The following is a 27,397-nucleotide window of genomic DNA, read 5'->3' as shown; positions in this document are numbered from 1 at the left end:
ATTTCCCAATCACAAGCACCTTCTAGGCGGCCACACCCTTGCCTCCTCACTAACTTATCCCTTCTGTGTTTCTCTCCCTCACGGACAAACTGAATTACTAAACTCCTATCCTTAACACCTTCTGAATTCACCTGTCTTCGTTTCCCTTCGATGCCTGCATCTATATATATATATATATATATACATATTTATATATATATATGTATATATATATCCATTCATACAATATACTTTACATTGTTTTAACATCTGAAAAAAAAAAAAAAAAAAATCAGCATTCTGAAGGCATGGCGGCTTTTACTTTGCCGTGGCAGTGCACCACGATCAATTACATGTAGCAGAAACCATGCACCAGTCGTTGTTATTCTGTAATGGCGCCCGGCAACGTCTGCGGGAAATGCAGCCAGGCAACAATGTAAGTTAAGGGGGCAAAAGTCCAGGTAGCGCGGGAGGGAGGGGTAGTGGATGGGTCAAACAACCATCTACTTTCACCAGAGAGGCCACTGTTTGCTTCTCGTATGAATGTAGTGGTCAGAGTAAGGATGTGTTACGGCCTATTTCCACCAGATGCGTGTTGGTTGCGCCTGGGCTCCGGCATGGCAGCGGAGCTGATAGGATTCAATTCTAGTCAATGTGTGCGTTTCCACCGGCTGTGGCTGTGCTGCGTTCCGGCTCCGTCTCAGCTCCGGCACTCCGGAGCCCTGCGCAACAGATACGCAGGACTTCTATTTTTGTCGGATGCCGGAGCACAACGCAGCAATTCAGCACAGTGCAGATCGTGCGGGGCAGGAAGTCATGCACAGAAACAAAATAAAACATCCAGTTAATTTTCAAAATAAAATACACAGTGTTCACGGCGGATCATATTTCCCTGCACTCTACCTTGAAAACTACATAATGGGCAGAGGCAGGCCTGAAGTCAACAGTTCAGAGGTTTTCAGACGTCATTTTTCCCCATTGCCACCATGGACGAGGAGATGTTAATCATGGCAGTGCACCAAGATGTCTTCCGGTGGGGCTGCACCGCTCTGCGCAGCAAATGTAGCCGGTGGGTATTGACGGATGGCGGAGCACGCAGCGGATAACCAGCGCTGCCGTTCCGCAACGGACACGCATCCATTGGAAATCCGGCGTTATAATATGAATTATATTTGTGTGATTGATTGTGGTGGGGCAGTTCGGGCCAAATTCCAGGGACAACTTTTTGTCCCAGTCCACCCCTGGTCGTGATCCGTGTACTAACCTGGATGGGGTTGGGCTCTGCAAAGGGTAACAGTGCCTCCATTGGGATGACCCAGGGTGAGATGGTTGTCCCGAAGTTCTTCCCCAGGAAAGGACCAAGAGGAACATACTCCCATGCCTGAATGTCCCTGGCTGTAAATAAACACAAATATTACTGCATAAGCAGGCAGGTTGTGGTTCCATAATAGTAAGTAACTACTGCCAGGCATGAACAAGGAGCCCAAGGGGTCTACAAAAGCTATCCGGAACTGTGGTCTTTAACTCATGTTTTGCATTACCTTGCAGATACATAGGATTAATGATGCTAGAACAAGGAAATGTATTTAAATAGAGTATCACTTTTTGTGTCTGAATAATGTATTTGGTTGCAGCCCTAGTTCGTACTGTATACAGTTAGTATGGCATTGTGACACACCTCACAGCAATGCCTTGCAACTTACACACAGTTACACCAGTATCCGTCCTCACCTGTGTTCCCATACATGTCCTTCACTGTGAAGCTTACAAAGCAACAGTGAGATAATGGTCCACTGTAAGACCTGTAAAACCAGTCTTCTCTCAGTATCTGTCCTCAGACACAGACACAGCTCATTGGCTAAGCCTCCCCTCACCCCTGTGAGCCTTTAAGAAATAACTTGTCAATTAAACCACTGTGCACCACTGAGAACAGAGGGGCAGAGGAAGAAATGAAAGCATTTGACTTTGCGTGCAGTTGTAAGGAAGAAACTTTAAATGGCAAAAATTCACAGAGAGCCAGCGGTAAACTCTGCACGTGCTGTTCTCCTGGGGACTTCAGCAAGTACAAAATGAAAGTAACATCAGTTCTCTTTCAAGCTGCAAATTCATCAGAAATGTCACAGACTGAAAAATCTCTCACGCTGTGCTGTGGTGAGAAAAATAAAATCCGGTGCCGACTGAACAGAAGTATCCATGCACAAGTGATGGACTGTCCCTGAAATATTCAGTCTGGAGAACGTTTCACTTAGTGTGCAGGAAAACATTTCAAATATAAAACACTTATATACTAACTCTCATTCACACATTTAGATTAAATTCATAGGGTTTGTACCTCCTGTTGCCAAAATTGTTCTACTATATGTAGAACACATGATGAATATCTTTGTAATATGTATGCAATTGTGTAATTAAAACAGTTCACATAACATGATACTTCAAAATCATTTGTCTTTACAGACAGATCATGAAACTTTTGAAAAGCAGAAAAAACACAACTTTCCTCTTAGTAGAGATAAGAAGAAGAGAAAAAAAGCTGATTTTTGAGAGCAACAGAACAAACTCTTGATAAATGCAATACATTCAGGGGGTTTCTACTACAGTCTTACTTGGCCTGGTATGACCAATAAGTGTATGGTGACTAAGGTTAGCTAATGTTGGCAAACCTGAGATATGTAGCTATGGCTGTGTAACTGACATTACTGAGTCAGTTCACTGCCTTTTCACTCTTCTCTACCTCTTAAAAGTCTTAGAATTAACAAGTATCCTAAAACGATAAAAGTAAAACTCCATTTATCTTTTATCATTTATCACTTATCTCCATTATATCAGCTGGGTTCAAACCCAGTTTGCGCTGGTTTATTGGGGGTTCAATATGGGCTGAAATATGTGCCACCAGAAACTGAATTTGAATCATTTATATTTGAATTTGAATTTCTAAACTTGAATAATTGCATTGAAAAACTGAATTTGAATCACATAATTTGAAATTGAATCATGTATATTTGAATTTGAATTTCTGAACTTGAATAATTGCATTGAAAAACTGAATTTGAATCACATAATTTTAAATTGTATTGTTAATTTGAATCATTGCATTGAAAAACTGAATCTGAATAGTATAATTTGAAATTGAATTTATTTATATATCTTCACATTCAGTTCTCACAATTCAAATTCAGTTCTCAAAATTCAGTTTCAATTTACTGTGACAGACATCTGGGTAGTTTAAGGATGAAGGAAGAGCAATCGAGCGCAGATACACAGGACTCCTCTTCGGCCAATCAGCACTTACGTTTTTGAGCATGTAGGAAGAAGCGCTCGCCTTGATCCATAGACCATAGACAATAGGCTTGTTCGAGATGAACTGCGCCTCACCTGAAAAGTAGACGAGAGCAGGCGGCCGCAGCGGGGGGTGGTGACAAAAAGCTGCGATGAAGTCGGACAGTTTCCCGACAGTTTCCAGCAGCCTTCAGTCCGTACAGGAAGTCACAGACATACTAACATCCTGTCTGGAATGATGTCAATTCATTAAAAAAAAGTGATCAGACCCATATATCAGTTTGTTTTCAGTCTCCAGTTGTTTTAGCTAATTATGATAGATTCATTTATTAAAATGCTTTACAGGTGATCTGTAGTTTATGTTCATGGTTAATCCTCCATTTGATATGAATTCTCCTGTAAATCAGCATCATATCAGTTTGACCTGTCCCCTCAACTACACAGGCTGAATAAACAGTGTTTGACTATAAGGTTAATATTTTCAGAGGAAAAAAAATACAAGACAACAGCTTTCATTAAGGCTCAGTCAGATACAGTCAGGGCTTCACATCTGATGTTATTTTAAGAATCCTCACTTCCCACTGACCACAAGTCTCTGTGTTGCTAAATACTTCAATAATTAAAAAAGTCCAGTGTTAATATACAGTAGACTCTGTATAGTTTATGATGAATGTATTCAGTCTCTGACAACTAAACTTCACCATCAGTCACACAACATGTTTTCTGTTCACAGAATAAACCTTCAAATCAGACAAATACAATCTTAATCTCTAAAATTCAACAAAAATGAGTAGTTTATCTAAAACGTCATCTTGTTGCGTCGACATCTAAACCAATCAGCTGTTAAATCAGGTAAGAGTCAGGCGGTGCAGTCGGTGGAGAGCAACTGCAGCGCCTGGCTCTAAAAACTGCGGCTGCTTCGCTCTCGCGGTTTTATCGCCGTCCACTTTTGTAATACGTCAGAGCAAGTCGGGATGAAGTCGGACACAAAACTAACCGGCATGCATTGTGCACCAATCGCCGGTGATCACACACATTTCAGCCCATAGTTCAAGCCCAAAGGGCTGAAACCCTATTGGTTGTATGTGACCTTTTTTTCCCTCAGAAATATTTTTGCAAACTCCCATGAGATGGCACATTGTAGACACATTATGCTGTTTGCTTTCAGATTTAGGCCTGAAAAGTTTAGTTAAGGCCACACACCTCACACATACATCAGATTCACTTAAAATTTGAAACTTAAATACAGCTCAATTTGCTCTATAGAAAAGCCTCAAGAACCGCTACAGTCCACCTGACTAGATTGTCCACCATTTTTAATTTTTTGAAAACACAATCTTGATATCTGACTGACCAGATTTTCCACCAGTTTTAATTTTTGAAGACAATATTTTTGACATCTCCTCCTAAACCATAGACCTGATTTGTATCATATTTAGTGTGGATCAACAAGTGCACTGACTCAACGAAAATCTGGCCAACAGTTAAGCTTGTGGTTACTTTCTATCTGTTCAATCTCACATCAGTTTCTCAAATCCAAGTTATGTAAATGAGGGTGAGCTGCAAGTCAATTTGGAAATGTATTTATGTGCAGCTCCAGTGCAACTTGAGTATAAGCTGCCAACTGCAGAACCAGAAGCCTTGCTTTAATCAAGCAATATTTCATGAGAGGGTGTGCTTTAATGTCATTTGTGGCATGACAGTGATGCTGAGGTCGGTAAGCATCACTGAAGTGACGTTAGAGCACACCCTCTCATGAAATATTGTGATTTTATTACTGTTACCAACAAAATAAAATATAGAATCAACATGTATTTGTGTTGAGAGGGAATGAGCTCTAAAATTAAAAACTTTTTGCAACTGTTGTCTCTGTTTCCATGGAAATACATGGCATCTGACTAATAACTGGAAAGGAATCAGTCACATCAGCAGACTCCTACATGTAATGAAACCTAGTTTACTACTAGTAGGCTGATCCAAGGCAACGTCCAGCAACAGACAAATTCTCTGGTCCCTCTTGAGGCTGCCAGTCAACATGACCTTAATACCTTCTAGAGATAAGATAAGACAAGATAAGATAAATCTTTATTGTCATTGTAAAGTCATACTTGTGTATCACAGCACAACGAAACTGGGATAGTTGGGGTTACCCTCAAACTCAATAAATACCCCATACATAAACACAAAACTGCTTAGCTTGCTCAGTCTTTTTATGACTAAGATATCTGCTGAAAACAATATTTTTTTTAATATACAGATTTAGCTACCACAAACTTCACATGTATTTTTAAGATACTAGCACTGTGTCACTGGATGCCAGAGGATGCTAGACATTTCCGATCACTCAGGAGCATTGTAAAGTCCATATTCAATGGCATTCCGCCATTAAAAACAATTAAAAATCAGACCACATTTGGAGAAAGTAACAAGCTGTTTGACAGCAGCAAATCTGCATATTTCGCAGAAGGCTCACTTAGTGGTTTTGCACAGGACTAACCACGCTCTGTTTTTGTACCAGTCTGCATTAAAGTACCTCTCTCTTTGGCCAAACGATCTAGCGGTCTCCTTTTTGTCTATGATTAGCTGTGCAGCTTTACCCGTCTCGATGTCCCGGCAACAATCCTCCACGCAGTCGGAACCAGCCTGGCTGGGTTCATTGCTGACTCCGGTGGTAGTCTCAGCGGGAACAGAGCTGCTGCTTTGGGGTTCTTCTGCTGGTTGAGTTGAAGATCCAGGCTCCGACAAAGTTGTGGAAATTGATGTAGCATTTTTCGTGCTGAAGTTCAATTTTGTTTGGAAGTGTTTTGTTTTCTTATTCACCGGTTCTTTTGACATGTTTGCAGAAGTAGGTTACGCAGTCTATTGCAGCTACAGCAGTTCAAACAGGAAACATAACGTCACATAGTGTAGTGATTAAATGATTTTATTGTTTTTTGAACTGTGTGATGTGCTCTTATTGGATTAAAAATGTAAGTACTCTCTTCTTCTCTTGTTTTATGTTTGTGTACTACGGAGCCGCAGAGGGGTCATTGAGAAAAAAATAAAACACATCAGCGCTAGAAATGTTTGATTGCGAACCAGATAGGCCTACAATTTGGCTCGCATTTTGATTTATTTCTATTTTTTATAACTGGGGAGTTCTTACAATACGGTGCCAGGGTTAGTGGGGATTACTGCTAGGTGCTGTTGGATAGAGCCAGACGGCTGAGAGTCTACCCGGAGCCTGCCGAGGATGCTCGAGGCTTTACCGGGCCGGTGAGGCAGTAACGGGCAGGAAGGAGTCCGTGCGCACAATTGAGTGCCGGCTGTATCTTTTTCTCTATGGCCCCTCTCTGTATTTTACCTAACGTACGAATGGAAATGAAGAGTGAAAGTCTTTTTTACCGTAAGTAATGTAATATAGGGACCTTTGATTCGGCTTAAAAATAATGTGGCAGGAGGGTAAAGGTGGGGGGGCCAATGGCCCCCTGGTCCCCCCCCTTCCAGCGCCGTTGGCACTGGTTCTGAAACCAAACTCCCGGAGAGGGGCTAGACTCCAGAGTTGCCCAGGGCGAGAGGCACCGGGTGGGTGTGGGGATTCTCACAAGTCCCTGGCTGAGCACCGCTGTGTAGGAGATGTCTGCGGAGAGCAAGTGGATTGCCTTGATGTGATTGCAGGTCACTAAAAGAAGGTCTCTAACTGTTTGTGTGTATGCACCACACAGCGGTACGGAGTAACTGGCCTTCACAGAATCTCTGAGTGGTGTCCTGGAATGGGTGCCAGCTGGGGCTCCATCATTCTTCTGAAGAAAATCAACACTCACGTGAGCAATGATAGAGAAACCTGGGGGGGGGGGGTAATTGGGAGGAACGGCCTGCCTGACCTGAACCCAAGTGGTGTTTTGTTATTAGACTTCTGTGCTAGTCATGGATTGGCCATACTGAACACCATGTTCGAGCACAGGGAGGTTCATAAATGTACCTGGTACCAGAACACCCTAGGCCAAAGTTCAACGACTTTGTGTCATGGACACTACGGTGAAGAAAGGAGCAGAGCTGTCAACTGATCACCACCTGGTGATGAGTTGGATAAAGGGTGCCAGACAGACCTGGTGAACCTAAACGTATAGTGAGAGTGAACTGGGAATATCTGGTAAGGGAACTTCTAAGGAAGGGAAAGCAGGGCTTGTCTTAGGCTGTGCTCAACAGAGAAGGAGAACTGCTGACCTGAACTGGAGATTTCATCAAGCCCTGGAAGGAGCACTTGAGGAACTCCTAAACTCGGCTGTCACAATCTCCGTGGAGGAGGCAGAGCCTGAGGACTCGGGGGAACTCTTGCCCATAATCCTGGCAGACGTTGCTGAGGTAGTCAAAAAGCTCCTTAGTGGCAAGGTGCCGGGCGTGATTGAGATTCACTCTGAGATGCTAAAGGCTCTGGACATTGGGCTATCTTTGGCTGACACACCTTTTCAGTGTCACGTGGCAGTAAGGTATGGTGCCTGTGGAGTGGCAGACTGGGTGGTGGTCCCCATTTTCAAAAAAGGGGACCGGAGGGTGTGTTGTGTCAGGGTATCACACTGTTCAGCCTTCAGCCAAAGTTTATTCCGTGGTGCTGGAAAGGAGGCTCCTACCAATTATCGAAACTCAGGAGGAGTAATGCAGACTCCGTCCTGGCTGTGAAACAGTGGACCAGCTCTTTACCATTGCGAGGCCTCTGGAGGGGTCGTGGGAGTTGGCCCATCCAGTCTATATGTGTTTTGTAGACTCGGAGAAGGCCTACAACCTTGTCCCATGGGGAGTCTTGTGGGGGGTACTGTGGGATTTTGGGGTACTGGAGTTGCTGCTATGAGCCATCCAGTCCCTGTGTAACCAAAGTGAGCACTGCATCTGCATACTCAGCGTAAAGTCAAACACGTTCTCAGTGGGTGTTGGCCACCGTCAGGGTTGTCCCTTGTCACTGATCCTGTGTGTGACATTCATGGACAGGATCTCGAGGTGTAGTCGTGGGGAGGAAGAGGTCCAGTTTGGGGACCTCAGAATTGCATCTCTGCTTTTTGCAGATGATGTGGTTCTGTTGGCCTCATCACACCGTGACCTCCAGCATGCACTGGGGCGGTTAGCAGCCAAGTGTGAAGCGATCGGGATGAGAGTCAGCGCTTCACAATCTAAGGCCATGGTCCTCTGCTAGAAACTGGTGGATTGCTCCCCTCTGGGTTGGGAGAGACTTACTACCTCAAGCAAGGGAGTTCAAGTATCTCGGGGTGTTATTCATGAGTGAGGATAGAATGGAGCGTGGGATGGATCAGCAGTTTGGTGCAGCTTCTGCTGTGATGAGGGCGCTGCACCAGCCTGTTGTGGTGAAGAGGGAGTTGAGCCGGAAGGCAAAGATTTCGATATGCTGGTCCATTTATGTTCCAACCCTCACCTATGGTCATGAGCTCTGGGTAGTGACCGAAAGAATGAGATCGCAGATACAAACAGTTGAAATGAGTTTCCTCCGTGGGGTGGCTGGGCTCAGCCTTAGAGATAGGGTAAGGAGCTCGGACATCCAGAGGGTGCTTGAAGTAAAGGCACTGCTCCTTCGTGTCGGAAGGGGTCAGTTGAGGTGGTTCCAGCATCTGATCAGGATGCCTCCTGGGTACCTCCTGTTAGGTGTTCTGGGCAGGTCCTACTGGTAGGAGGCCCTGAGGCAGACCCAGAACACGCTGGAGTGATCACATATCTCATCTGGCCTGGGAACGCCATGGGGTGCCCCTGGAGGAGCTGGAAAGCATTGCTGGGGAGAGGGACATCTGGGGTGTTTTGCTTGGCCTGCTGCGATCGCAACCCGGCCCCAGATAAGAAGATAAAAAATGCATGGATGGAAAAACTAAAGAAGAGTAGTATGGTTAAAGACTAAGTATGGTGAAAGTTCTGAAACTGTTGAAATTAATTATTTTATAAATGTCACAGGTGCAGAAACAACCTATGAGGACCTTTTTGCACATCATTTGGTTATAAGATCCTAATAACCTATTTTTAGGTGGCTATTTGCTAATCAGCTTTCAGGTCATTTGAAATAAAAAAGAAAAATCTTTCAGATTTATTAGTTTCATAAATGTTGACTTACAGTGTGCTTATATTCACAAATTAGGCTATATAATTTCAAGATTGTGACAAGTTTTTTCTATAGATTTTAGCCCAAATACATGAACACATATAGAACATGTGTGTGTCCAGTATGTACCAAAGCAACAATGTTGCCATGGAAATGGCAGAGTAATATTTTTAGTGATGAGTAAGACCCTGATCACACAGAAAGTGTGCAGGTTGCAAAAGTGCAAGTGATTGAGAAAGACTCAAATATTAGCATTTGAATTAGTTATTGTAATGCTGGTTTAAATATACATCTGCTGGCAGAAATGAAGGACACTGATTGGTAGGCTAAAGTATGACTGGGGCAGGGGTACAGAGGGAATATTAAAGACAATGACATTGAGAGAGCAACAACACCGTGAATGTTCTCTCTCTGCAGAGGTTTCCAGCTGAATCAGTACCACTTACACACTCATGTTTTGATGAGGACAGATACTCCCATTTAATCTAAAATAAATTCCATCTGATTTAATCTGAACATGTATACAGGGCTAAATTAAGGAACAAGTGTGCTTCTAAGTGAAGTGCCACTGTGAATTAGAGATGTTGATTTGGCAGCATACCATCAGCTTAATCACTGAATCAGAACAGTCTCACCAGCTTTACTAGTATTAACATTAGTCCTATATGTTAGATATCTGCTTTCCAGGGCAATTTGGTCAGGAACCATAAAACCATCTACAATGGCACATAGGGGTGATGCTGCTGTGATGTGTTGTGCAGAGGCTCTTACCACTCCAGTCATTCATGAGTACCATGCCAAAGATGTGTTCATGGGCCTTCTCGATGGGAATGGGCTCCCCAAGCTGATTCCCTCCTCCAACAAAGAAGGCCTAATCACAGTAGAGAATAAATGTAACAGCAGTGAAACACTGATATTGTGCAATATTGAATATCTTATAGATTGAAAAAAGACAACAGAGAAGGGCATATCTGACTTTTTCCCCAGGCAACTTAGATGTTGAAATGATGTTATTTCAACATCTATTCAAACATTACAAAAATACAGGTGATTAGGTAAGTAAGTAAGTAAACACTGTAATCACCATCTCCAGCTCAATGTCCAACTGTTTAGACTGGCCAAACACTGGAGGTTTTGCTAAGAGAGAGGAAAAGACAAACAAAGTTACCACCAGCTGTAATATATATCTACATATATGGAAATATATATATATGGAGATGCCCAGTGGCACCAAGGAGGCATCCTCAGCAGATACCCGAACCACCTCAACTGGCCTCTTTCGACGCAGTAAAGCAGTGTCTTTACTCCAAGCTGCCTCCGAACGTCTGAGCTCCCCAACCTATCACTCAGGCTGAGCCCAGCCACCCTACAGAGGAAACTCATTCCGTTGCTTATATCAGTGATCTCATTCTTTCAGTCACTACCCAAAGCTCATGACCATAGGTGAGGGTTGGGACGTAGATGGACCAATAAATCGAAAGCTTGCCTTCTGGCTCAGCTCCCTCTTCACCACGACGTTCCGGTGCAGCACCATCAACATCAACAACAACCACCAACACCCTGCTCCATTATACTGTCACTCATAAGCAAGACCCCAGGATACTTGAACTCCTTCGCTTGGGGCAGTAAAGGCTGATTTATGGTAAATGGACCTGCACTTATGTAGCTCCTTTCTAGTCATCCGACCACTCAAAGCGCTTTTTACACTATGAGTCACATTCACACACTGGTGGCCGAGGCTACCAAACAAGATGCCACCTGCTACTCTTTTTTTTTTTAACACACTCACACACCAATGGAACAGCCAGAGAGCAATTTGGGTTCAGTATCTTGCTCAAGGATACATCGACATGCGGACTGGAGGTGCCAGTCGAACCACTGATCTTCAGATTAGTGGATGACCTGCTCTACCTTCTGAGTCACAGCCGTGTGGGGTGTTTGACACTTTTGAAAAGTGTTCTGGGACAGAAACTTAAGAGCAGCATGACTTTTTCAATCTACGCTTCGGCAAAAGGTTTCAGTTATCTCCACTGTAACTACAGACCCACTTTTATTTTTATGGCCCGTAATCTGCACAGACAGCTGTTTTTAACTCATTAACTGTATACTCAACCCCCAGTCTGTCTGTGAGTGGCAGATTCCCCTCACTTGCTACAGTGGGCTGGGAAATAAAATCAATGAATTTATTATTATGAACACTGTCGATTTCTTCCTGTTGCGCTGACATAAAAAATTTGGTTCAGTAAATGTCTGCTATCAGTCAGCCTGGTGAAGGCAGTTTGACCGGCCACTGTCCTCTCGCTGCAGACAGACGGCTGTTTCTGTGGACAGAGATGTTGAGTGCAGGTTGGAGTCTGTGTGGATTTAAAACTACTACCTCTATGGAGACAATATGTGTGTCTCCCTGATGCCAAAAGCGACACTGGACTTTCACCCGGGAGCCCAGTGTTTGCTTCCCATGTGAATGGAAAGCCAAACCATGATGTTTTTTTTCTAAACCTAACCTTGCCCTTTTGTTGCCTTAACCTAACCACATGCTTTTGTTAACAAAACCTTACCATGTGCTTTTGTTGCCTAAACGTGACCATGTGCTTTTGTTGCCTAAACCTAACCGCATGCCTTTGTTGCCTTAACCTAACCATGTGCTTTTGTTGTGTTCCCGGCGTTGGTAGCAGCATCCCGGAACGTCAACAGCAGATGTAAGAGGATACCTAGTGCGTAATATGTAGATGTGAAAGCCCACTGACAAAGTGGCTACATGTGACGACTTGGAAAGAGAACATGTTGGTCCCTGCCATGAACTGTGTACCTATCATCTCTACTTAAAGCTTGTACTATTACTGCTACTCTGATGTAACTGTTCCAAAGATTAGTACAGTTTTCATTCCCTTGATGTAGGAAACAAATTCATCAAGATTCTTTATTTAAAGAATAAAGGGGGACTCCACCTATTTTACATATCAAAGTGTGTTTACAGATGTTGAACACAGGTACAGTATATAAAGCCTCCTGTGAATCCAGAAGGAGCTGCATGAAATCTGATAAATTGCCCAAAGTAAAGTTATGTCACCAGATGTAGCATTGGTTGGAGCTGACGACTTGTGTAAAAAAAACAACATCTTGAGGTGTGGAGTTAGAAAGAAGTTATCTTCCTGGATTTCTGTAGCATGCTCCTCAGCTTGGCTTGAGGCTCGAGATGATTTTTGAAACTGTCCATTGTAAGTCTGACAATGTTATAGGAATGCAATGCGATAAAGTAGCCTACTATTTTAGTGCAAGCAAGGATGGTTAACACCGGTCTTGAAGTTTTTTTTTTTTTTTTACTCCTACATAAGTGATATGAATAATATAGTCCAACACTGGTGAAGGTAAGATCTTACTCTGGTCAGGTCTCATCTGGCCTGAGGGGCGACGGATGGGGGTCCCAGAAACAACCACAGATGATGCTCTACCATGGTATCCCACTGGAAGCCTCAACCTGCATAACACCATGCTGAATGTTAGCACAACAGTGACCACAGTGGGAAAATAAAGTTCAGTTTGTACATTGACTGCTGTGCTTAGTTCACTGTCAGTCTATAATTGTGCATATTGAATAGGAATCGGATTTTCCCATCCAACAATGATATTTTCACTGTAGAAGTATTTATGTTATAATTAGAGCATCTGTAAAACCATTCAGTTCAGTTACGTTATAGCAGCGGTGTCAAAAATACGGCCCGGGGGCCAGAATTGGCCCACCAAAGGGTCCAATCTGGCCCACTGGATGATTTTGTACAACTAATAGTGTTGCACTTGTGAAGGTTGCCATGTTTCAGGAGCAAGTTAAACAGTGAGTAGGTTTCTTCATGTAAAATGCTGCTTCAGAGGCTTTTCCACCTTTTTCCAGTTCTTTTCTTTAACTTTAGTTTGGTCTGGTGATGTCTGTAGTACTACACAGGAATGGAAATGTATAGAAAAATTCACATGTAATGACAGTGAGATGTCGACTGATTGTGGAAAAACTGAGACGTTTTCTTGAAATTGCATTTATCCTTCTGAAGACATCACGTCATCTGTTTTATAAATGGATTAGCATTTTTTACTGTACTTTAAACAAAAATGGAAAGATTTGGAGGTGTTTGTTATTTATAGGATATTATGCAATGGTTTTACTGGTCTGGCCCACCTGTGATTGAATCAGACTGTATGTGGCCCGTGAACTAAAATGAGTTTGACACCTCTGCGTTATAGTGACAATAAGCACATGAAGATTTCCCAGTACTGGCCAGGTGATCTAAATTACTAAAGCAGGCAAATAAGTACATTACTGAGTTTCTGTTTTTTAATCACTGTCTGCCATGAAACTTACTGTAGGTGAAAAATATGATTAGATAAAACCAAATAACTTGAATGAAGACAGCGTAACCCAATATATCATGGTCCTCCTATCTATAATGCACAGATTCAAACACATTTGATCTATCATAATAGAAGTATTGCTAAACAGATCCTGATCCCTGAAATTTGACATGGGGAACAGCCTGTCATCAAAGGGAGACAGAGATGCCCCAGTCAGCTTAGCATTGACTAAGACGTGTTGCAAGGACGCTCCCAGCGCTCTGCTGCTGTGATTAAATGCATGCTGATGTTTTGGGGCCCAAATCAGTTAGAGAAACCTTTTAGTGTCCTTCCACGTATCACTGTTTGCAGAGAACAGAGTTTGTTTCAAGTTGTCTGTCAATATCTGCCAAATACTGGGAATGTACCAGACCTTTGATTCATTCTACCAACAGTAGTGTCTGCTGGTTTGATTGATAACATACCAGTTTGGCATCAGAGCATTCTCCTTCCCCCGGAACATGATGCCAACATTGGTGGCATGATCTCTGGAGGAGTAGAAGTCGGTGTAATCACCTGTGAAAACAGATGACTGAGAAACTGGAGGAAATATCCACATCAACTGTCTTTACCCTTCTTTTATTGCAGTAAAATCTATCAGCACAAACCTAACTGAGTGTGCCAAGTTATTAGTAATAGTGATGTAATATTTTGTAAAACAGTGCCCCCTGGTGCTGATGTGCCTCAAATCTGTTTCACTGTGTCAATACCATTTCCTCCATTTATCTACTTTGCAAGTAAGCAAGCTGTTTAGAACACACTGTTTAGAACAAGTTTGGAGTTCAGGCACTCATGCATGGAGCATGAGCAAATGTACTAGAATTAAGTTATAAAGACTGTTAACATTAAAACACTGACCAGTTTCGAACCTAAGGTCTTCATCAGGGTGTACAAGTGTAAACAGGAGTCATGCAAACATTTTATAAACTTGATAGGGGGAGTCACCCAATCCTGACATGTGCTGACCCTTTTCTCCAAGGGCAACTGCTTTTTTTTATGAGTTTAATATGATAAAGACAGTCATCCAGCATACCACTACCTCACTTTCTGAAATTTAGAGATCAATAATGTAAAGTTATCAAAGTGAGAAGGACTTAAGTGGGGCTTTGAAAAACTAGAGGGGAGTGTCAGCTGTTCCTGCTGAATTTATACCCTCTGGGACTGTTCACATTAAGAAGAGTGATGTAAAACGGCCACATTAAACAATCTCTGGATGATAGACAGAGAGGCAAGTCCTTCAAACAAAAATCAGCACTGACTCAAACAAATGCAGGAGTTTAACCCCTCCGAAGAGCCTCACCAATGTCTGCAGGAAGATGCATGGTGACTTTACTCTGATGGACGAATGCTCTGCAGAGACAAGAACCAAAAGACAAGCATCTCATCAAATACAAACATCAAACATCTCTGATGATCTGGGTCCCCACTCTCCAAGGAAGTTATTTCCCGGAACATTTCAAGGACATTTCCAATGACTTTATGTCTAAAATATTGATTATGTGTGATTCAGAGAACATTATACAATACAAAACTGCCTTTACAGAGAAATGAATGGTTATGAATAGCAAAAGACATTTTCATAGATCAGTAAAATCACTGGTTTTCCCACAATAATTATGTTAGACATGAAAGAATGTTTTTTGTGTTTGTCTAAAACAGTGCCTCTAAAAACCACAAAAGTTGTATCTGATTACAGTGATAACCTTGACTATCACTCTCAGCACGGGCTCCCCACTGGGCTGTGTGCCAAGCCCTCTCTTTTACTCCCTGTATGCTTATGAGGGTGCATGTGCACAGCGACCAGCAGCAGTGGGTAGCATGTCTGTTTTATTTTGTTTGTTTGAGTTTTTAAGTTTTTAAGTCTGTTAATTTTGTCTGCTTTGTTTAAGTTTGCCTTTGTTAATATTAATCAAACTCCACATCAGCTTTTCAAAGCATGTAACGGTTCTGTGACATGGATTTGACCATGATCTTTTTGCTGGCGGTGCTGGCGTCTGCATGGCACCTGGGGCTGCTGATGGCACCTAAACCAAATATGATTCAATACTCCAGAGACTACCTGCTCAAATTCAACAACCCTGTGATCAGCTGACCACCTGTGGACCTGGTTTTCCCTGACCTGGAGGAATTTGTCAACAGCCACGGGAAAGGTGACTACAGAGCTCCACAACGCAAGCCGAAGAAGCAGGAGAGGCGGCGTGCGGGAGCGCATGAGACAGCAACACCTGTCCCGCATCCCCTTGCCTTCCATTATCCTGTCTAACGCCCGATCCCTCCGCAATAAGACTGAGGAACTTCCGTCTCTTGTCCGCCACCAACATGAATTTAAAGAAGCCTGTATCCTGGCCTTGACAGAGACTTGGCTCAGGGAGCGGGTAGCTGACGGTGATCTGGCCATAGACGGGTGTGGCGTCCCGTTTCGCACTGACAGAGCGTCCGTGACAACGGGGAAGTCATGGTGGGATATGTCTCTAGCCCTTTTCACACAGAGCGCGCAAAGCGCAGACCTCCGCCGACGAACCCATTCATTGTGTATGTGCTACTGCGGCGCAAGAGCGCACCGCTCTGCCGCCGAGCTGAGTGGCGCGCGAGACGCGCTGTGACGACACCTCGACGCGTCCAATAGCAGAGAAGAGCCTGAAGTAGACCCGGAAGCTGTCACCATGGAGCTGTAGCTCCTGAACGAGCCTGTACCAAAGAGCATGGATACCAAAGAGCATGGATACCAAGAGGCGAAGCTCCGTTGAATTTTTGCCAACAGCCACTAGGGGCGCTGCGGTAGCGCTGCTGCCATTTTGGACGGTGAGCTTGGACTGTTGCGCCCAGACAACATGCAAGATGTCAAGGAGAGAGGAGAAAAAAAGTAAAAGAAAACAGTGTAGTGCAATTGACTGCAACAACTATCAGTGGAACACCCCGCACCTTTAATTTTTTTACATTTTGGTAGATTGGCTTATGGGGTGATTTTGAAGGAGTAATTAAGTTAATCTTCTCATATGTGGATGTAATATGTAGAGATGCCATCTAGGCTGTTTTTCTTCGTTTTGTTTTTTTTAAAGTCTATATTTTGCTTTACAAAAACGTGAAAAAGCTGCTGTGACCAAGCTATCACGAGGTGAGTAGCATTGTAAGCATAATTAATAGCGATATACTTCAGTTTGTCTGTGTGTTTTTGTATGCAAGCGGGTCTGCTGCGGTCTGCTGACAGTCCAATATGGCGGCAGTAGGATGAAACCATGGGCGAGTCTGTTGCTATGGGGTGTTCTATTGAGATTCGCCTCTTGGTATCCATGCTCTTTGCCTGTACTCCCCCAAATCCTGTCTTGCGCACCTTGCTCTCCGCTTGCTCTGCGCCCTACCCCGCGGTGGGCGCCGCGAAAATCGCGCTCTGTGTGAAAGAGGCTTAAAGCCTCTTTCACAAGACGCCGCGGTATGTGCCCTCTCGCGCACCGCTCAGCTCGGCGGCAGAGCGGTTCGCTCTTGCGCCGCGGTAGCACATACACAATGAATGGGTTCGTCGGCGGAGGAAACTAAAACAGTTTAAAGCCCTTTTCACACAGAGCGCGCAAAGCGCAGACCTCCGCCGACGAACCCATTCATTGTGTATGTGCTACCGCGGCGCAAGAGCGAACCGCTCTGCCGCCGAGCTGAGCGGTGTGCGAGAGGGCCGTGCCGCGGCGTCTGCGCGCCGCCAGCCTGTGCTCGAATTGAAATTTTTTTAATTTCACCGCAACGTGCTGTGACAACACCTCGGCGCGTCCAGTAGCAGAGAAGAGCCTGAAGTAGACCCGGAAGCGGTCACCATGGAGCTGTAGTTCCTGAACGAGCCTGTACTCCCCCAAATCCTGTTTTGCGGGCCTTGCTCTCCGCTTGCTCTGCACCCTACCCTGCGGTGGGCACCGCGAAAATTGCGCTCTGTGTGAAAGAGGCTTATCACAGAAAGTTGTGGGGAAATACTCCCGGTGAAAAACGACAGAGAGAAAAGCTTCTTACAAACTCAGCGTCCGGCTTTAATGCAGAGGCAGGTAGAACACGTCTGAACATGATCAGCTCCATTATAACACTGGCTCTCGCAAAGAGCCTCCTCGCCACCTAGAGGCCAATAACAGATACAACATGTGTCCCAAAACAGCATATATGCATAACAGTATTTTCTTCTTATGTTAAGCCTTACTAGCTCACTTTTTCTTTTAAACACCACAGCTCCTCCCCTGTAGCTTAGAACTTACAGCCATTTTCTGTTTTTCTTTTTTCTTTTTTTCTTTTTGAACATTTCTCAAAAATAAAAAACAGTAACAAAAAAAAACCTCACAAGACCCACACACCAGGGTTACAACTTAACTACCTTATGGCAATTACAGTAGCATGTACATAATGTGAGTTCTTGAACCATTGGTTCTTTTTTCTTCCTTTGTGTCCACTATATGTCCAAACGTTGAGGAGGGCGCACATTTCTTTTTGGGCGCTCCAAGCATCCTGAACTTGAAGGTTTGTCCAGAGCTCTACCAGCATCCTCTGAGCTCTGAACATTCTCCTGTGTCTGCTCACAGACATCAGTGACAGTGTCATTGTCTTTCACATCATCTCCTGGATCAAGATGGTAATCCCAGTTTCCATCAGTATTTGTTACAGTCTGTTCTGGAGCCACAGTCCCTCTTTTTGCATCCAGCATCTGGTTCACATGTCTTTTTACACACGTTCCATTTACATTCACTGAATACGTAACAGGACCCAAAACACCAGTAATAACACCATCCAACCACTTCCCTCCTCCCCTGTAGTTTTTCACAAGCACCGCCTGACCTACAGAGAAAGACCTGAGTTTCTTCTTCCTACCCAACTGGCTTGGAAAACTCCCTGCTTGGAAGGCTTGGGACATGTCCGGTTTGACTAGAGACAATCTAGTACGGACCTGTCTTTTCAAAAACAGCTCTGCTGGTGTTTTCTTGGTAGTTGTGTGTGGCATATTCCTGTAACTGAACAAGAAATTAGCAATACAATGCTGCAATGACATGCCACCTACTGCTCTATTCTTCGCTAGAGACTTTTTGAAGTTTTGGACCAATCTTTCAGCCAGTCCGTTTGAGGCTGGGTGATAAACTGGCGTTTTAATGTGTTTAACAGCATTCAGCTCAAGGAATGACTCAAATTCACCTGAAGTGAATTGAGGACCATTATCTGTCACGACCTCTATACTGTAGGTAATCCATATGATGCAAATAGGTTTCTCAAAACTTCAGCTATTTTGTTGGCTGTGGTGGTCTGCATGTGGATTATGTCTGGCCACCGTGCATATGCATTCATAACAACTAGAAACATTTGCTTGTTTGACTGCAAAATCAGGGTTTATTCTCTCCCATGGACTAGAAGCCCATTTCCATGTATGCACAGGTGCTATGGCAGGCACGCTACGCTGCTGCTTACAAATATCACACAAATTCACCTCACTTTCAATATGTTCAATATATTCAATATATTCAAGTGTAGGCCACCAAAATAAACTTCTTGAGTGAGCCTTCATTTTCACCATACCCCAGTGGCTGTCGTGTAACTCTGACAATAACCTGTTTTGTAGATTTTCTGGAATAACCACCCGGAACCCCCAGAGAACGCACTCATCCTCTATTGTGAGTTCAAACCTGCGTTTTGCATATGGTTGTAGAGCTTCCTCTTGCACATACTTTGGCCATACTGACAATACATATTGTTTCACTTTTGCTAGTACAGGATCTCTCTGTGTTTCATGTACTATGTCTTGCTGTGATAGGCAGACTGTCTAAGTATGACAACCTGAACACTGGGTTTGGTTTTGGAAAACTGTCATCAGGTATGGGGAGTCTGGATAATGCGTCAGCATTCCCGTGTTGCTCTGCTGGTTTGTACTGAATCTCATAGGTATAAGCAGCTAAAATCAGGGACCATCACTGTATCCTAGCTGCTGCTAAGGGGGATACTCCTGTTTTTGGACCTAAGATCTTCAGTAACGGTTTGTGGTCTGTTATCAATGTAAACTTACGACCAAACAAATACTCGTGAAATTTCATCACACCAAAAACCAAGCCTAGCGCTTCTTTTTCTACCTGAGAGTAGTTTTTCTCGGCTTTTGTCAACATCCTGGAAACGGAAGCTATAGGTTTTTCACTGCCATCACTAATCTGGTGTGAGATCACTGCACCTACTCCTACTGGAGAAGCATCACAAGCTAGTAAGAGTAGTAAATCTGGGTTGTAGTGTACAAGGACTCTGTTGGAAATAAGCTGCTTTTTAGCTTCCTAAAATGCCTTCTGGCATGACACTGACCATTCCCAGTTAGCATCTTTTTGCAGTAACCCTGTCATCGGTGCTACCAATGTAGACAGGTTAGGTATGAACTTGCCATAGTAACTCAATAGTGAGAGAAATGACTTGAGTTCTGTGGTCATGGTGGGAACTGCTGCTTTTGCAATAGCTTCACATTTCTCTTTCATGGGGTGAATTCCCTCTGCATCAATAACATGTCCTAAATATGACACACTGTGTTGAAAAAATGCACATTTTTCTTTCTTAGCCCTGAGGTTGTGGCTTTTTAGTCTTTTTAGCACTTCTTCCAAGTTTTTCATGTGTGTCTCGGTGTCTTGTCCAGTGACTAATATGTCATCCAGATAGCATATCACACCATCTATGCCCTGGAGAACTTGATCCATTAGCTTTTGGAATATCGCAGGTGCACTTGCTACACCATAGGGGAGCCTGTTTACTTGGTACAACCCCTTATGTGTGTTTATTGTCAAGTACTGTTTAGAGTTTTCCTCTAACTCTACCTGTAGATATGCTTGTGACAAATCAAGCTTGGTGAACCTTTTACCACCTGCTAGTTTTGTGAACAAATCTTGTGGTTTTGGTATGGGGTACTGATTTACTTCAAGCCATGGGTTGATAGATACTTTATAATCTCTGCATATCCTCACTGTCTGATCCAATTTAGGAATGTTTACGGTTGGTGCTGCCCACTCACTGTAATTTACAGGTGTAATAACCCCTTCAACCTCCATTTTACTTAACTGGGCTTCGACTGCCTCCCTAAGTGCACAAGGCACAGAGCATGGTTTGCAAAACTTTGGAACTGCCCCAGGTATCACATGAAGTGTAGTCTGAGTGGGCGGAAGTTCGCTGCATAGATCAGCCTCTCATTGGGCGTTTTCAACACGTCCTTTACTAACTTTTGCAGTGTTTGATCTTGCGGGGATGTAGCCATTTTTCTGCCATGGTTCGCGATATTTTTGTGGACGTGTTACACCAAAACCTGTTTCCCCCCAGCAATATTTTTGCAAGCGCACCATTGCTGTGGCACCGCCCAGAACGATTGTGATTGGTTGAAAGAAATACAAGCAGCCAGGGCGTTTTTTTTCTCCAATCTTAAAGTGAGAGTCGGCCCAGCCAGACCTTTCTTTTCTTGAGAAAGGTCTGGTGAGCAAGACTACATGAAGTTTGGCTTTAATACCTGTCACCTTCCCTAGACTAGGCTGAAAAACCTCTGAATACCTGTCACATAAATCCTCCACACTCTCAGGTGCTACTCTGTTTACGGAAGACCAATCCAGTTTTAGCTTCTTGATCCAGTCTCTTCTCAGTAAGGCTGGACCACCTGCAACCACAAGCAAGTTAAGTGTGCTGCTGTTTCCCTTACACTTTACGTTTACTGAAATGCTTCCTCTTAGTCTAAGTGACTGTTTACTGTAGGTTTTCAACACACAGTTTGCTGACATTAGTTTCACTTTCTTAAACCTGCGTTTATACAGAAAATGGTATCACAGACGTTGCTTCTCCTGTATCGATATCACAGACACTGCTGCTCCTGTATCTACTTCCATTTTTAGCCGTTTTTCATTTACCCTTAGATACACATAGTGTGGTTTCTCAGTGTCTGTGTCACTTACAGTACAGGTGTTCTCAGTCTTTATAAAAAACAGTTCAACATCACTGACGTCACCTGCCCGGTACTCTGTGACAAAGTCCGGCGCTGGTTGAGCCTTTGCTGTCCCTGCTTTCTGTTGTCTCGACGGGGTCTGTCCTTTCCAAAAAAACCCTTTTCACTTGAGGAAATATCCCATCCTTGCCGTATCACAGAAGGTTGTGGGGAAATACTCCCGGTGAAAAACGACAGAGAGAAAAGCTTCTTACGAACTCAGCGTCAGGCTTTAATGCAGAGGCAGGTAGAACACGTCTGAGAATGATCAGCTCCATTATAACACTGGCTCTTGCAAAGAGCCTTCTCGCCACCTAGAGGCCAATAACAGATACAACATGTGTCCCATAACAGCATATACGCATAACAGTATTTTCTTCTTATGTTAAGCCTTACTAGCTCACTTTTTCTTTTAAACACCACAAGTATGTTTCCTGTCCCACCAGGAAAGACAGGATTCTTGACAGGTATTATGGGTCCATCAAAAATGCCTGTAAATCAGTAGATCAGTCCTCTTTGCTTGCGAGTTAAAGTTTTGTTTGCAAGTTCAACTGCACTTAATGGGTGGGGCCTACGCTGTGGATGAGAGAACAGTTTCTATTGGTGGGTTTGACGTGGCTACATATAGAGTGGGCTACACCCACAATTCCTTCTCTCCCACTGGAAACGCTCGACAGTCTGCATTACTGCTACACCCCGGGGCATCGACAGTACTGACCGTTATGCTGTGTTCCCACCAAACGCGATGAACGCGATTTACTCGCGCGTAACGCGAGTAACGCGCTGCACGTAACGCCTGAGTTTGGACGCCGGACCATTTTGTTAATTCGCGTTATCGCGTCAGTCACGCAAGTAGTGAGCCTGCCCATTTTCACCAGATAACAACATCTGGCCCGCCATTCTCTCCTCAACCATGGCTGAGATAACCACCATCGCTGCTTTGTACCTGCTGTGGAAGTCCCAGATGCGTCGGTGGGCCAAACGCCGTCGTTTCTGGGTTCACCCTATCCTGCAGAAGCGCATCCAGCTCGGTGAGTTTCAAAACCTCCTCCTGGAACTCCGTCTGGATGATAGCTGCTTTCAGCGGTACTTCAGGCTGACGCTGGCCCAGTTTGAGGACCTGTTGGGGAGGGTTGGCGCCAGGATCTCCCGGCAGGACGCCAGCTACAGGCGCTCCATTTCAGCTGCGGAGCACCTGTCCATCTGTCTCCGGTGAGTAGCAGTTTATTGTTGTGTTAACAACTGGACGTCGGGGCGTCAAGACATCACTGGCGTCATGAATCTCAACACTGATTGGCTTTCGCGGCACAGTGTCACGCAAATTCGCCTCAAAAGTTCAATATTTTCAACTCGAGCGATGAGGCGATGGACGCGAATTCTTTGCATTGACCTTGTATGTAATCTCGACGCGCGAATTTGCGAATTCGCATTTGGTGGGTACACAACATTACGCCGTCGAATAGTTCTGCCCTGGCTAAACAAAAGCAATCTACATGCACCAATTCAAATAAAACATTCTTGCTATTATTAGACCTAGTCCACACAGACCCGTGTACTTCTGAAACCGTGTATTATTCAATGCGATTTGGCCGCGTTTCTTTGAAACCGGAGTCCAGGGTGAAGTTTTTGGAAGACTCCGGTGCTAGCGGTTGTGTGTAGATAGGATAACCGCAGTATTTTATTACCTGTCTCCATTGTTTGACGTCAGAGCGACGGTAAATAGCTCTTTTCTAAAAGTTTACTAACTACAAAATCCCACATCCTGTGTTAAATACAATGTATCTTAACTATATTTACAGTGAAGCTTGCTATGGCAACAAGTGACAGCTTAGCTTAGCTTAGCTTAGCGTGAAGCTTGCTATGGCAACAAGTGACAGCTTAGCTTAGCTTAGCTTAGCTCAATCGTCCGACAAACAATAACCCATAAAGTATAATTCAACATATTTAAACAAAATCAACAACAGCTACCAACAGTTCCAGTCGTTACAACCTTAGCTAATGTGTTGTCACAGGTTAGATTGTGAAAATTAAAGTAATTACAGCTTAAATCCCTGAGGAACTACGCTAGCATTAGTGATGGTTGCATCCACTCGTATGCATTTACCTTACGTTACAGTTCCCTCAATCAATATCATGAAGCACAATACAAACTATAAACAAATTATCTGTTAAGGGTACACTACTAAATTCTGAAGGTGCTTAGGTGACATTTATTTTTATACAGTCTATGACATTTACCCACCTGAAAACAAACGGTGATTTTGCTGGTCTTCAGTGGCTTTACTCTAGGTGTAACGTTAACTGCCAACTGAAGAACGCAGCGCTTACCAACCATTTATATACCCAGATTTGCTCTCGTGCCTTTACTCAAATCAGTTATGCTATAAATTGAATGGGGGATACAAAATCGATATCCTATGCATAAAATAATGTCACAATTGAGTGGGCAGATACACACTAACTTTATTTGTGAGCATGCTATCTGCTCTCTTTGGATGGCATATCCAGCTGCTCGAACCTAAAGATCAACGAAGGAGACTGCTCCTGTTGCTAGCTACCCCAACTACACTACCACGAAAGCAGTGACGGGCCTGCCAATGGAGGTTCTGGATCTGGCCCGGGTTGGACCTCCGTTGGCAGGTCCATCACTGCTTTCGTGGTAGTGTAGTTGTCCGTTCAGGCGCCTCTGCTGTTGAATTAGGTTGCGCTATTTTTGTAGATCAGGTTGTTTTTATTTTCCGCACTTCCCTATTCCAGTATTGACTCTGACTTCTGATTGGTTAAAATGGCCTTTCCATTAGAAGTTACATCCCCACCTACTACTTTGGCATATGTATTACATTACTTGGTAGCAGGTTTTGCAGTTTCGTGTGGATATGATATTTTTTATCACAGCACTCGTGTGGACAAAATTTTTTTGGAAACCGGAGCCCGAAAAACTTCGGTTTCAGAATTGATTTTTGCCACAGCTCCCGCACTGAATTCCCCGTGAACTACAGAGCTCCCATGTTGCTTTGCAAGCGTACTAGGCTGATGAGTAGAATTTAAGAAACATTGAGACTGGCCAATAGACGGAATCGCCTTGTTGTTTACATTTACTTTCGGGTAGAAAACCGGCGCGTCAGTTGAATGAAGACGAGCGAGACGAACGAGAGGTAAGCTATATATATCATCATTTAGAATAATTTGATGTTTGTAAAGTTTATAAAACCAATGATTGAACAAACATTACTACTTCTGTGTGCATGTTTTTGTAATTAGTCATGATTATCGTAGATTAGCTGAGCTAACGGTTAGCTGTCAAAGTTAGCTACACAGTAGTGACAGATATTTGTAACTAACTAACTCAAACTCATATTTATGAGGTAGTTATAAATATCCATGTATTGGACAGGAGGAAGCTTAGCAGGATCAGTAAAGCACCCATCACTGATATTATAGGAGTCTGGGAGTGGCACGATGGCATCACCAACATGGAGCTGCAATTTCTCTTTATAACGATTATAATCTGCTGTGTCTAAGCCAACAGTATAGGTGGACAACTGACTCATCTTTCCTTTGCTCTTGATGGTCCTACCTGTCTTGTGCCTCTTATTTACTCCTGCTTCTTCTCACCTTCCTCATCTCTGCCTCTTCTTATTTACTCCTGCCTCTTATTTAAATATTGTCTCTTCTTATAATTCTTATTTATCCCTTCCTCTTCTCATCTTCTTACTCCTGCCTCTTATTTACTCAAGCTTCTTCTCATCTTCCTCCTCTCTGCCTGTCTTACCCTGGTTCAATACTTTTTCTGAAGAGGTGAATAACGTGAAAATCATGAATGAAAAACTGTTCAACAATCGCCATTTCCAACATTTTGTTTATTAAAGCAGATCGTCAACATCAACACGCTACTTGTTACATTACTGGCTAGAGGCTGGTTTGCGAGGCTACTGTCACTACTGTGTAGCTAACTTTGACAGCTAACCGTTAGCTCAGCTAATCTACAATAACCATGACTAATTACAAAAACATGCACACAGAAGTAGTAATTCAACTGACGCGCCGGTTTTCTACCCGAAAGTAAATGTAAACAACAAGGTGATTCCGTCTATAGAGACGCTTTCAGTTTAGGCCCCGCCCACCAGGTTAAACTTTTTACTTTAAAACTTTTTGACTTGCAAACAAACAAAAAAAAGACTCGCAAACAAAACATTTTTTGATTGCAATATTGATACTTTTGCTCTCAAATCTTTTTTTTGATTGCAAAACCTACTCTGATTGATTGAATAATAAAGAAACAAATGTGGCTCCATAGTGTTCCTGGTTCCATCATATCGGACTTGCCTTCAGAGGGGGAAAGTGACAACTAGAAACATCAAAATGTGGTCAGAAGAGGCCACACTGACACTTCAGGGCCGTCTGGATAGCACAGCCTGGGAGGAGTTCATTGAATCCTCTGCTGACATTGACGAATTCACTAAATAACTACTTTAAAAAAGACTATACTGAAATCAAATCAAGTGGCCACTCCTCCTTTTGATGTACATACAGGTGTTACAACTTTTAAACACTTTAAAATAAGAACAAGTGCTGGCCCTGATAATATGGGAACTGCCCATTGGTCCGACAGCCCATTGGTCCGACATCCCATTGTTCCGACCATATTAAACCCATTGTTCCGAAGTCCGTTCCAAAATCATCATGATGCCCTGTGGTTAAAGTCTGGTTAGGTTTAGGCACAAAAACCACTTGGTTAGGGTTAGGAAAAGATCATGGTGTGGGTTAAAATGAAAAAGAAAGTGACAAACACATAAGCCGTGAGCCTGCTTCGCCTCAAGCCTTTCCCAGCTGACCCAGAGCCGGTCGTGGCGCACCATCAAGGTAGAAATACGCCCGCCGCAAGCCGTTCAGCACCGTGGACCGTCGGACTAATGGGATGTCGGACCAATGGGCTGTCGGACCAATGACATGGACCCGATAATATTAGTGGTCGAATTCTCTCTAATTGTGCTGAACAACTTGGTCCCATTTTTAATTATATTTTTAATTTATCATTGTCTCAGCAGAAGGTTCCTAACCCGTGGAAACAGTCTACTGAAGTTCCTGCTGCCAAATCTAAACATCCTAAATCTTTCAATGACTTCAGGCCCATAGCCCTGACCTCATTAGTTATGAAGTCCTTTGAAAAACTGATTAAAGCCGAACTTCTGAGAAGGACTGAACACTTGATTGACCCATTGCAGTTTGCTTATAGGACCAAGAGGGGGGTTCAGGACGCCACCTTAACTCTGTTAAACTACATCTACAAGCACCTTGAGAGTTCTAACAATCATGTTAGATTGCTGTGTGTTGATTTTTCATCCGCCTTCAATACTATACAGCCACATGCTAATCCAGAGACTGATCGACAACTTTATTGTCGGCTGGATTTTGGATTTCCTGACTTGCAGAACACAAAGAGTGAGAGTAAATGGACAATTTTCTGATCTATCTGTTACATCTACTGGCACTCCTCAAGGATGCATCCTCGCATGCTGAACAATACGGAAACTGGTCCTGTTGTTGATTATTTTTTAAAATGGTGTCAGGAATCGTTTTTAAAGGTAGGATCTGGAGGATTTTCAAACAAAACAAAATATAGACATATACAAATGAAATCCTGCTTAATCATCACCTATGGGCTTCTACTCATGTGTGGTGGTGACTCTGTTTGCAGAGCTCCTGCCCTTTAACTGTATTTTGATGTTTTTGTGAGC

The 27,397-nt window shown here is 43.5% G+C and overlaps 1 protein-coding gene across 3 annotated transcripts in view; it reads right to left on the bottom strand.

Annotated features, from left to right (window-relative positions):
* The window catches only part of fah (fumarylacetoacetate hydrolase (fumarylacetoacetase)), a 625,231-nt gene that overhangs the window by 34,213 nt on the left and 563,621 nt on the right, over window positions 1–27,397 (bottom strand). For all 3 annotated transcript variants that reach the window (XM_050041455.1, XM_050041446.1, XM_050041463.1), the window contains exons 3-8: window positions 15,015–15,064; window positions 14,140–14,230; window positions 12,715–12,812; window positions 10,419–10,471; window positions 10,106–10,205; window positions 1,244–1,374 (exon numbers count right to left, since the gene is read on the bottom strand). In XM_050041455.1, coding sequence (XP_049897412.1) covers window positions 1,244–1,374; window positions 10,106–10,205; window positions 10,419–10,471; window positions 12,715–12,812; window positions 14,140–14,230; window positions 15,015–15,064 — 523 coding nt within the window. The remainder of the gene's footprint in view (window positions 1–1,243; window positions 1,375–10,105; window positions 10,206–10,418; window positions 10,472–12,714; window positions 12,813–14,139; window positions 14,231–15,014; window positions 15,065–27,397) is intronic.

The sequence above is a fragment of the Epinephelus moara genome, chromosome 1, assembly GCF_006386435.1.
Source record: "Epinephelus moara isolate mb chromosome 1, YSFRI_EMoa_1.0, whole genome shotgun sequence".
NCBI classification, from domain to species: Eukaryota; Metazoa; Chordata; class Actinopteri; order Perciformes; family Serranidae; genus Epinephelus; species Epinephelus moara.
This window is presented reverse-complemented; position numbering and strand designations above follow the sequence as displayed.